A 12743-nucleotide genomic window follows, 5' to 3' on the forward strand; every position below is an offset into this window, starting at 1 on the left:
GGAGGGAAAATATCTTTTGTATTTAGAAGGAAAAAAAACAAGTTGATTGGTCCTTTGTTAACGTTTAAAAAGGGTCGCTAAAAGGGTTTTTATTGCCTACTGTGAAAATATCGAGGCTAACAAAAATGAATTATGAAAATGCATAAAGATCAAAACTGCAACTGTCTCTGCAATGTGGTTTGTATATTTCTGGATATGCATGTACATATGCATTTGTGCACATCAAGTTTGTTTAGCTCCCCCGAACATGCACTCTGTTCTTTGGATGTTACCCCTCCCTGACACCCTTTAGTTTCACGGTAATGAGCCGGCAAACAGTCAGGTGTCAACTATTGGGACTATAAACAACAGGTACCCTCAGCCAGCCACCTGGACAGCAAGCGGCAGCCCGGTTCCCAATCAGCTACAGGGGCCGAGTTGTCTGCAGTGTTTGTGACGGACCAACACCACCATGACACCAACATGGAAACGTGCACCTGGGCCCGATTCGGACTGGACAGAAGAAAAAGCAGACTGCACTCACAAGCCTGTCACTCTGTGTCAAACAGCAGGGAGTCATGTGGCGTGACAAAACACCTGCGTCACCTCTGAAATCGCAGCGCATTTTAACGCTTATAAAAGAGGGAGAAATAAACGCCTTGACGGTCAGATTAAACTTGGACAATTATCCTATGAGCTACTAATACCACTCACTGCCTGTGGCGGCATATTGGACCTCTGTTCTGTTCGCCAGGGTTGCACTGGATATCACGGACATTCAACGGATGCATGTACAGCCTGATCTCCAAAACCTGTTCGTAAAAATGTATACGGAAATCTTGAAGATACATATTCGTAGTGATACTCTGGGTTCTATTCAAAGTGAATGGGGACCTACACCCCGTAAACACACTTTGTGAAGTCTAACGATGTCAAATTAAAAAAAATTGCATTTAACGAGAAATCAATGTTAAATTGTAAGAATACAATACTAACCCTAACCACCTCAAAAAATCCAAGATGGCGGAGAGACGTTCAATCAAGAATCCAACATGGTCCGCCATGTTGTTCACTCAAAGGGCGTGGTTAACCGCCGCCAGTTCGTATGTATTGTTTTACGAATTTGTATCTTCAAGATTTTCGTATACATTTCTACGAACAGGTTTTGGAGATCACGTTGGCATGTAAGGTGGGTTTCCCCATTGAAATGGAAATAACTGTCGCATTACATAGCCGCAAAGCAAGGACATTTTGTCTGTGTCCCTCACATATCAAGGACCAAACATCCCAGCACGCCTGAATGGCCCACTGCTGGTGACCAAAGGGCCGTGTCAAAGTGGGTGCACCATGACTGCGCGTTTAACATTGATAAACTGAATTAAAAAAAAAGCAAACATCGCTCTGAATTTTTCTTTGGGCGGTGGCATATAATGGTGGGGGAAACGAAGATCTAGCACAACAATGTTATCTGTTAACTGTAAACAGTTTACTTAATGCACATATACATTTTATGCAGTTGAAGTAAACCAGTTATTGTACAACCATCCGGATTCTCGTTTCCTATCATGTAATGATCTTTTCTGCACAATATCCAAAGCTTCAGGTGTAGAAATAAAAAGAAAATGTTATTTTCCGAAGCAAACAGGTGCCCTGTTATAAGCCAAAGAGCAATAGGTGATGCCCCGTCAGTGGATGAATCGCTCTGGTAATTTGTCTTTGTATTTCTTTGTATTGCCTAAATTCATAAATAGCTATGGCCAATGACAGCTTCCAGTACACCTGCTCATCAGCCAAGCGAGCAGTGCTGCGGGAATGGTGTATTTCCTGCAGGCCTACGCAGATGTTCGCATTGCACGGCTTCCCTTGATTGCTGCACCAAAAAGTGAAATATTTTAATCTCTCTTCAACCACAAGCACCTTTTCAGGCATCATACTAAACACCCATTGAAACAAAACCATTGATTTGGAGACCACAAGTGACTGAAGTCTTTCCTGCAGCGCTCTAGTGGGGATGAATGAGCTCCAGTGATACTTGGAAGACTTTTCAGGTGAAGGCGGCTTTCTCTTTGCAGGTTCAGTTTTAATAAATACGGTCTGTGCAAACCGCTAATTGCAGATCACTTCAGTCTTTTCCATTTTTTGCTCCATTTCTTTTGCGTCGATAAATGATGACTACATTAAATGTGCACTCCCATTAAGCGGCCATGTTCTTTTGACACCTGCTTCCCCATGTTAACTGAGCAGGTGTGACATTCTTTCAGAGTGATGACTGTAATTGCTTCACTGTAACCACTTCACTTCCTATTATCTTGCTGCAGTCTACAGGAACATTGGGCAATTTTGTTAATTGAAAATAATTTCATAGACTACTTGTGATGACAGGATATTATAAAAACAAGAAATATGCCCACTGGGCTTTAACGACTGGCAGTGATGACGTTTTCCTCCAGCGATTCTCTCCAAAGTCAGCAGCTTTTAACCTTTAAAACGTCATTGTTTGCTCACATGTATTTATTCGATCCACCGAGTGGCAACTTGCACGTCACCAATGTTCCTTCACTCGGGTGTGTGAGACTCAGAGTTCATTTGGGTTGCTGCTGGTAATGAAAGACGAAAAATTCTACATTCCAGCCAGACTGAGCGAGTCAGCACAGCGGAAAAACAAACATTTCCGCATAATTCCTTTCTGGCACCATCGCTCTGGGTATAACAGTAAAAAAGAGGAATATAGTCTGTACCACTGAACGGGCACAGCGCAATACAAAGTGGAATTTCCTCAATGCTGGTTAAGGCCAACTCCAATACATGAAAAAGATCACCCACAACTTCTAACGAGTGGACACAGTGAAAGGTCCGTTTCATACATCTCCCAGCTGGAGGTGCATAGATATGTTCTTGCAAACATCCCAGATGCATTAAAAAAAACTTTCTACTGGTGTGGAATTTATTTTGTTCTGTCACGGTCCAGAAAATGTTGCAGTACAAGTCTAAGTGGGACAAATTCAAGTTTCCAAAAAAGGGAATATGTTTATTGTGACATACAAAATAAACCAGGTTGAGAACAGTGATAGTGCAAATGTAATGAGGTCGGGGGGGTTCAACCTTTACCTCGAGAGTTTTAATTTTGAGTCATAAAAGGTCATCTTATTGTGGCGGTTTTACAGCACGGCATGCGGCTTCCTGGGTTCCACATGGACTGCAGAGAAGCCCAGCGTGCCTGGATAAATAATTCAACATGTAGGATGAAAATAGGGCTTCTTTTCTGGCTACATAAAGTACATCCTCGAAAGCTGAACAAACTGAGCCTTCTCTGTTAAAAGGGGGAATTGATACGTTTCTTTCAGCTGAAATAGGTTTAAAAGCTGAGTGAGCACTTGTTTGGGCTCCATATTTCTCACCAGGAGAAAGTAAACTGCACATACGCTCCACCCTGTGAGCCGGTGTACATACCCAGAGGTAGTAGGTGAACTGCAGGGCGAAGATGGCGATGCCCTCGTTGTCGAAGGAGCCCGCGACGGACCGGGAGATGTAGCCCGGGACGATGGCAATGAAGCAGGCCGCCAGCAGACCCGCCCCCTGGTTCCACAGCTCCCGCGTCAGCAGGAAGGTGGAGATGGCGGTCAGACCGCTGAACACCGGCGCCAGGAAGACACACACGTCCCGGATGTGGACGGTGATGTGGAGCAGGTTGAGCATGTAGTGGATGAGACCGGCAGTCACCATTAACCCCGGGTACACCTGAGAGGGGGGGCGGGGGGGGGGGGAGGGGGCAGAGAAGGCAAAATATAAACAAAGGGTACGAGGGAAATAAGTCGAAGACTCACATTGGTAACCATTTTCAGGCATTTGTTCTTCCTAATGCTTTGTGGACCAATGTACTAATCCAGAAAAGAATTAGCGGAATAATTTATTTAAATCTCTTGTTATATTGTTACATGCGTGGTGAAAGGAGCCAAGAGGGGCTGAATTGGGTGGTCCTGCCCATTGGACCCAAAGTGCATTTATAAAAGCACAGCGGCTCCAACAGCTTTCGACCGTTTAATCAGAGAAGTGAACTGTGCAAACACACATAAATTATAAAATGAAGTTAATGAATTAAATTCCCAATCAGGTGATGTAGCATTAGCTTGTGTATTAATAACAAATAGCTTATCACCTGAAAACCAGCCAGTTGCAATCGGCTGCCAATCGGTGTATTTCTCCTCTCTGTAATTAGCTGGCGCATTGGGATGATCTCATTCAATGATAATCAACCCCGTCTTTCCTTTTGACTGAGGATTGGACTCACTAATGGAGCGGTCTCCGGTTGTGTACAAATAATACTTTTTGTATTTATTATTCATTTTGAACTCTGCTGCAGGGTGCGTGCTCCAAAATACATTTAACAGCCGGCACCGATCTCTGGCACAGGGCATTATTTATCAGCGCTCTAACTTGGCATTCTAGAATACATTACCTCGCTTGTTCATTGTGAAAATATCTTCCACCGGAGCTGACAAAAGATGTTAAAAAAAAAAAAATTAAAGAGCACTCCAGTCATTGTCCTTATGGCAACAAAGAGCGGTTTACTGGCTTGACAGGCTGCTGTTGTTATGGACTGTCACATTAGAGAAGCCTGCCTCCCTTATCTAACGCGGGGGAGAAAGAGCGCCTGACAGTCGTTCTCTGGGGGGTGGAGGCAGGAATAAGGGAGGGGGCTGCTGGACCGGTCCAAGCACAGAGGCACTAAAAGTGTCAAACACATATCAGATATCTGCTCGTCCGTCTTCCTAACTGTGTGACCCATCTGGGCGCTTAGAGGCTGACGCTATCATACACAATTAATGAGGACTGGCGGGATTATACGTCCAATTTTGAATAAAAGGGTTGGGGCAAAGAATGGAGGTGACGAAAGACAGCGAGACGCTGTAGAAAGGCAGAGGCAGACAGGAGAGAGAGAGATGATGAAAGATTAAAAACCAGCGGAGAGGCCACGAGACAATGAGGAACAGTGAACCGCAGCAGATGAAAGGAGAAAACGCAGCATGCCAACCAGTGCGGGCGGGTAAAAGGTTCAGGCAACAGAAAACCGTCTGGCCGCCGCCTCCAGCTGGAGCAGAGGTGCTTTGTGAATTCCGCCTGCGGCCAGAAGGGCCTCAGTGTACGAGCACAGGGGCCGCCGTTGATAGACGCAGGTCTATGAAAACGAGGTAATGTAACTTTTTTTTTGGGAGGGGGGGGGGGGGGGGGGGGTCACAAACCATTCTTTGTAAAAGCCACAGATTGGGAATCACACCGCAGCAGCCGGAGATGTACCCGGCCCTCGTCCACCCCCGTGCGTTTTAAAAGCATCAGTTCGATGCCAACAGCTGCCGCACATTGGCTTTCTGTGATGCTGAATGGCGTGTGGGAGTGAACTAAACGCCCGTCTTAGCTGAAACCCGTCCATGCTCGGGGGAGACAGAATTTTTGTACAGTGTAGAGTCAGTGGTTACTCCGGCAACTACTGTCACGGCGCCCTTGAACAAGGCAGCAGACGAGTCTGGTGCCCAATACCACACCTCAGCGTCCTATTGAAAATGAAACCGCAGGTGGAGGTCTGGAGTGGACACACACAGCCAGCTGGTTGAACCTCTGCAGTAGCTCTGAGAGCTCGGCAGTGCACCAGCACCTCAATCTCGCTATATTTTGCATAGATTTACATGTTACAGGGAGACATTTGCATTTAGTGTGGCCAACACAATGACCCAACCGCCTGCTTGTCAACCCTATAAAGGCCAAATGTGACCGACCAACCATCTGGCACTAAACTTCCTCAGAGTAAAATGTGGGTCGTCAGCATAACTGCGGCCCACGGTTGAGGTCTATTACAAACTGTGTTGTTGCAGTGTGAAAATAAATGATCCAAAAGTTATCCATTTAGTAAGTATGGATGGCGTTTCCAAAAATAATCAACAGCTGTTGCTAAAATTCAACACACATTGGCCCAGAAATGGTAGTGAAATTACATCATGTTACTGAATCAAAACTTTACTGAAAATACCTTGGAAAATGGCTAATTGGTTTCTACAACCAAATAGTTTTAAACCGTAATTATTACGTCTAGTTTACAAGTTGATTGTCTATAAATTGTATACTACTCCAATTGTTAAAAAGATTAAGTTAAATTAAATAACATGATCATTTGTTAATGTGATTGAGAGGTCAACGATTCGATTCTAAACCGATTATCGATTCTAAACTGACGCAATAATTATCGATGCATCTCGATTTTCTAATTCTCAAATCTGAGTTTGCTACTCAGAAGTTGCTAATCACTTCCTACTTTATTTGGTAATTAAAGAAAATCAACAGATGAATTACGTTCTCTAATTTTTTATAAGAGAAAAAAAACTGCTATAAAAAAAATATATGATTTTCTATCAACAACGCAAGAACCAATGCAGCCTGCATTTCAACACAATATGGAAGTAGCCTATGTAAAAAAAAAAAAAGATTCATTTTTCTTTTAAATGAAGAAAAAGCTGCTCTTAGACCGGTCCGTATTTGTAAAATACCGGAAAAAAGTCCAAATCTGTGAATATCTTGCCAACTTTCAATATGGATTGACTTTTTGGAAAATCGAAACAATGAGGTAAGATATGCGCAGGCTCCTCCATAGTTTGGTAAAGTTGGCAAGATATTCAGATTCATTGTCATCTACGGTCCACTACGATTACCGAAGGGGGGCGTTTGTTTTTTGACAACGTTTTATCTTAAAAAATGTTATCCCCCTCCAGCCAATCCACAGACGGGGTTTGTAACCAATCAGGTGTAGAGACCATGGTGACTGGCTCCGCCCCCTTACTGTCAGAAAGAAAAACAGCGAGCGCGTAGAAAACACCGTTGAGCGCGAGCAGAGACTAACCTCGCGAGCAACGAAGTTCAAGCTCCGCGAGCGAGCAAATATCTCGCGCGAAACGGGCTTTTAAAAAAAAAATTATTCCGATTATTAACTTTTCTGAAACGAGACCGAATCGTTCTAGAGAGAATCGAGAGAAATCGAAGAATCGTTTTTTTCCCCCACCCCCACTAATCAGTGAGTTTGCGGAGGAAGAAATCTAGCCAGTGCATTTGGGACACAGTAATCCGCCAACACGGTTTATAACACACACACACACACACACACACACACACACACACACACACACACACACACACACACACACACACACACACACACAATACAAGGTCAATACGACTAGCGTAGTAGTTCACCAAGTGCAGTGCAAACATATTCTGTGCAGGACCAATACTCGATTCTATAACCGCTTCCAACAAAGAGACATCAGATATCCTGTTAGCTCGGCCTTAAATCTACCAGAGCTTTTAACCTGTTTTTGCTTTCAAAGCATTTGAGTAATTGTATCTTGTTTTATTGAATGTATGGCATCGAGCTATTTACTCTTTTCTCGTGCAATAAAGCGGACGGAGACCAAAGCAAATTTGCGGTCTCGCCTGAGCCGATCATGGAGTTTAATCTGAAATAAATATAAGACCTTCTGGCAGAAAAATGGATGTCGGGGGGAGAAGGGAGTTAATATTCATAAAGAGAAACCATCTCCAGATCTGTAGCCAGGTCTTGCCGGAGAGAAAGCGGTGCATCACACCGGTGTACGAAACCTCGCACAAAACCAGAGCTTTGATAAAGCGCGAGCCCTCGTGTGCCCTCTGTTTGCAGATCTGTCACGCTCGAGGGTAGTCTGCTGAGCACTGTACGCCACGTTCAACTAAATGTAAGCAGAGAGCAGCACAACTTGCCATCATCTTCTAAACAACATTTACTAACTACATTCAATGACCTGCCAACTGTGGTGGCGGAAGACTAGGCGTGAGCTCTCTGCTCGTTCATTTGCAGGCAGGAGACGAGGGGCTGTGCAGCCGAGGGATCTTGTAAATTAACCATTTGCTTCGCAATTCCCATTTCCAGTTTAATCAGGAGTTTCAGCTGTACCCGATGGGTAGAAAGCTACGCACCGTAACAGAGCCAACACATCCGTTAATACAATCCAGGCTTGTCATAAGCATTTACGATTAGCTGATGGTAATTGTCTTTGACAGAGGGACGCTGATGGATGAGTTTGGGATTCCGATGGCTTGCTTCCCTTGTGCGGTAGCGAGCATTGTTTTCCAACATCAGCATGTAGCACGGCCTCTGCTCCTGCCCCGCACCATCTGCTGGGTGCTGTAAATGATAACACCATCCGATAGACACATTAACATGCCTCGCTGTCTCAACCGTGCAGAGGGACTCTCCAAATCAGCCTGCGCGGGGAAAGCAGGAAAGAAAGAGCGAGAAGGGAACTGGAGGCACCGGCGTCCGCCACTAATGGAGACACACTGGGAGACATTTTTACATCTAATTGGCACTGAGGACCTGCATTGTGTAGTCCTGTTGCATTATTTGCTCGTGCATTTGGAGCTCAGAGGGGACGAGGTTTCTGGATTTGTGACGCTTGCGCCAAAGAAAGAATGCAGGAGGGTTCGCGAGGAGGCAGATGAAGAGGCCAAAGGTTTTTATCTATTCATGCATTTCTCACTCACACAAGCCCCACGGTTCACAGGATGCTGGGCCGAGAAGAGAAGAGATGCAGAGAGGAGGGGCAGGATGGGGGAAATGGGAGATAAATTGCGTGCGATTGACGCGCTGCATTTTTCACTGAACAGGGTCCATGTTTCACAACAACCGCTGCTGCTGGTAAGCCAGGAGACCACAGCAGCCCGGGGGGGGGATCTGTCAGGTGAACAGCTCACTGGGGCCACTGGATTGTGACTTAAATCCATGCTGCCTGCAGGCGGTTTATAGGAGTATGGTATCCTTACACTGCCTTTCCCAAGTCCACACACAGAAAGTGTAAACTGTACACCTCCACCTCCAGTATTTATGTTGGTTCATTGCACCAAAGTTTAAGATGGTTATTAATAAAAACTTAAATTTTACACAAGACTAGACTGATTATCCTTCAATATAAAAAGGATTAAAACTACAGATTTTGCAAATCCCCCACAAATTCCTGCCATGGCTAAAATAAAGCTTCATCCATCCTTTTTTGCCACTTAAGTAGGTCAAATTCACAATGGCGGTATGCTAAGAAAAGTAGCCCAGCCTTCCCTTTCGTCCTAGTCAGCATCTAATGGAATGTGGAATCCCCCCCTCCAACGCGGCCTGAGCCAATATAGACACGCCAAGTCCATCTCCATTAGGGAGGGATGAAGGACTCTAACAGAGTCTTAAACCGCTTCAACTGGCTCTTTTCAAAACACTGCAGAGCTGCAGTTCTTGGGGAACAGACCTCAGCATAGTCCCAAAGGGCGAGAAAAAAACCTGATAAAAACTTGTTGAATCTTTCAGTCACCATCCCAGAGCTCATGACCACAGGTGAGAGATCAACTTGTAAATTCGGAGCTTTGTCTCCGGCCATAACTCCCTCTGTAGTTGAGCACAATACTCACATGACTGAGAATTAGGTTCAAATTTGCCGGCTAATCTGAGGCCCCATTTCAACCCCCACTCAACAAGACCCTGATTCCCTCGTAGTCCAGCATCCAAGACAGCCTCTTACTCCATTGCTGAGGGGGCGGGGGCAATCTGTCAGAGTGGCATGGCGGAGCTGCTGAACGTCTTCTTTACGGCTTTACACACTTGAGTCTGATAAAGCCAACAGCGTTTTGCAAAATGTGGCGGTGCAATCCTAAAATAACGGCGCTGGAAACACTTGACTTGAGGCTGCTGTGGCCGAAGCTGGGGTAAAATCTTGGCAGAGCACAACGTCTTATAAATATGCAAATATCCTCGAGAGCTGTGTATCCACAGCAATAAGTGATTCTGGCAAGCGAGTACTGCATCAGTGGCCTCGGCATCTCATGTGCACCGTCCTCTGTAGGTCATTGGTCACAAGCCAGACATCAAACTCCACGACCCCTCCAGCATTCCTCCACGAGTAGAGATGATCCACGACTAGAAAGGATGCCGCACCGCTCCTCCTCCATCTGAGGAGCCTCGATCGCCTGGAGCACCCTTTCAGCGGCCTTACATAAGACCTCCTGGAGAGGCTGAGCAGTGGGATCACAACCCCAAGCTGCACACAAGTGCAAACCATCACGCACCGTTTCATCTCATTTCAAATTGATTATTTTCCTCAACTTCAATAAGGATGTAAGCAAACGTAGAAATAGTGAATGATGGCGCAAAAGAAGCTTGAGGACAGACTTACTGTGCCGCCAACAATCCTGCCCAAAGGGTACCACGCCCGTTCATCAAACCAGTTGAGGAACTCGTAGAAGCCATTTGTGGTGAGATGGTGCGTCGATCTGTAATTGAACCTAAAGAAACACAAGAGGAAAAAGAGAAAGAAGAGCCGGCTGAGTATCACCACACACAATGAGGAAACGCCATTCTCCACTTATAGACCATAGTTTGCTAAAGCAGTATAGCTATCGACGGAGCAAAAACACTTAACTCTAGGAAAGAAAGTAATTTCCCTTCCAGATATTCAGAAGGCGGTCTGAATGGGTGAGCTGCAGGGACGTGGCCTTGTTAGAATAGAGACCATAAAGCCATTGTGCTCGCTCGGGTCAGCCTTCGGTTAAAAAACTGGATAGATGAAGGGCTGTATTTTTTCCCCAGAACAAAGCCTGCCTATTGCACACAGATCGACAACGGCAGCCACTGGCTGAGGGGGCGCGGGTGTAAAAACGGGTACGGAAAAATAACACGCGCAAAAAACACAGGGAATAAATATGAGGCGTATCAGTGCAAACAGGGCTCGATTCACACCGGGGAGGTGGTAGGCTGTGGGGGAGGGATCGCTGTCAAGCAGAACAACCAAAGAGCTGACTCCGCCGAGGAGACTGCTGCCAAAGAGAAGCGAGCAAGTGTTCGGTGAATGTTCAGAAGCACCTGCTTTGCAGCAGAGCTCATTAATGTCTTCTGCTTTATGGTATGTTCAGAGGACCACACACACCTGGCGCTTCACACTCCGTGCACAGGCGTCTTATCCGTCTCCAAGAGACTACGGAGAGGACAGCAGATCACCTGATATGACTCATCGGCTCCTTTTACATACACGACAGGTTCGGACCGAAAAGAGGCCAAAAAGGGTACAAAAGAACACAAAGCCACGTTTATTTGGGGATTCAGTGGGAACATCCAGAATTGGGTTCATTGTTCCCTGGGAGCAACCATGGCACTGCTGTAATTGAAGGCTGGGAGCCATTATGGTCTGAATTTATGTACTTTAAATCAAAAGGTAATGGTAGCTCTATAGTGGACACGTCACAATTAAAGTCAGTTGCGTACGTCCAAAAACATGTTCAGATTCACACAACCTTGCGCACGCCTGCCAGTGAGTAGTTTCTTTTTGTAAATCCCAAAGCAACCTGTTAATGTGCAGCTGGTTTTGCATCACGTCCCGCCCTTTACCTGCCAACATACTACCACAAATTTTGATGCATGAACATGATCAATGAGTCCTAACTGAATCCCGGAGACTACAGAGAGCGAGAACACATGCTCCAGTTATGCAGCCAGTAGGAAAGTATCTACACCGACACACCTAAAATCACAACTGGAGAAAAAACTATTACATATATTTTTCGTTAGCTGACTTTTACCCAAAGCGACCATAAAACTAAATTAACTAAATGAATGTTATCTGAAGAGTAACATCATTGTATCTATATATACAATCTATTTAAATGCAGTGTTACTTAAAAGGCTAAAAATCCCACTCCTATTTTCTCTTTTGCACATTTACAATTGCTCCTTAATCAAGCAAAAGCTGTTTTTATCCCATCAATGGATAATAAACCTGCAACGGGTTGAATGCTGGATGACTAAATGAATCGATAGCTGCAGCCTCTGTGTAAGAGCAAGCAGCAAAGAAGGGAGCAGTTACAAAGCTGCTCGAGTGCGAGTCGCTTACATAAAAAAATGCCCGCACGAGGCGGCGCTCATTAATCATCACACGGTGCTGTTTGTTCACAGCGCATGTGAAGGCTGGCGACAGACGTGGGGGACAGAGATGATTCAAACGCAATGCTGAGAACTGGTCTCTATCAGGACCTAAAAGATTCAACTTCTTCCAATAAACGGCTCCAGTGAAAACGGGTCCATTTTGAGACGACACACATTCAAATGCAACCGTTGTAATATGTGCACCTTCTGATGCCGGTGTCCTACATGCAAACACAAAGCAGACCAGGTTCAACGCTTTTGACAGGTTGCCCTGAAAAACATTCAAATGCAAGATATGTTCTAGTAATTGTCCAGGAATAGAGAGCAATCTTCTGTCCCTCCAAGATAGCAGTTACTCATGTGCATGAGTCAGAGGCAGCAGAATGATTGGACATTAGATGTGCTATATTTTACCTTCCACAAAAACGTGAGAAGAAGAAAAAAAGTGAAGCGTAAGGGGCATTGTGCCTGTGAAAGTGATCTTGAAAAGCTATTGAGGAGCCGACATGAGTTTATCCTCGGGGCTTCTCGGGTAATCATATCACTAAACAATCAGAGGAGCGCCCCGAGTCTGGGCACAGTGCTGCCTCCACGGCCAACAAACCATCCAGCCGGATTGCAAGAGACACACACACACACACACACACACACACACACAGTAGAATAGACTTCCATTGTGCTTTCAGCACGGGTTTGTGTTGCCATGAATAGTTCAGTTTTGTCGCCGGAGATTCAATCTCGTCATTACATCTTCCCCCCACAAAGCTCATTTTCCTGCACGCGATTTGCG

General features: G+C 45.2%; 1 protein-coding gene across 2 annotated transcripts in view; it reads right to left on the reverse strand.

Annotated features, from left to right (window-relative positions):
- Positions 1-12743, reverse strand: part of LOC120826197 (dolichyl-diphosphooligosaccharide--protein glycosyltransferase subunit STT3B) — an 89291-nt gene that overhangs the window by 21906 nt on the left and 54642 nt on the right. For both annotated transcript variants that reach the window (XM_078081357.1, XM_040188278.2), the window contains exons 2-3: positions 10212-10320; positions 3430-3717 (exon numbers count right to left, since the gene is read on the reverse strand). In XM_078081357.1, coding sequence (XP_077937483.1) covers positions 3430-3717; positions 10212-10320 — 397 coding nt within the window. The remainder of the gene's footprint in view (positions 1-3429; positions 3718-10211; positions 10321-12743) is intronic.

The sequence above is a fragment of the Gasterosteus aculeatus genome, chromosome 10, assembly GCF_964276395.1.
Source record: "Gasterosteus aculeatus chromosome 10, fGasAcu3.hap1.1, whole genome shotgun sequence".
NCBI classification, from domain to species: Eukaryota; Metazoa; Chordata; class Actinopteri; order Perciformes; family Gasterosteidae; genus Gasterosteus; species Gasterosteus aculeatus.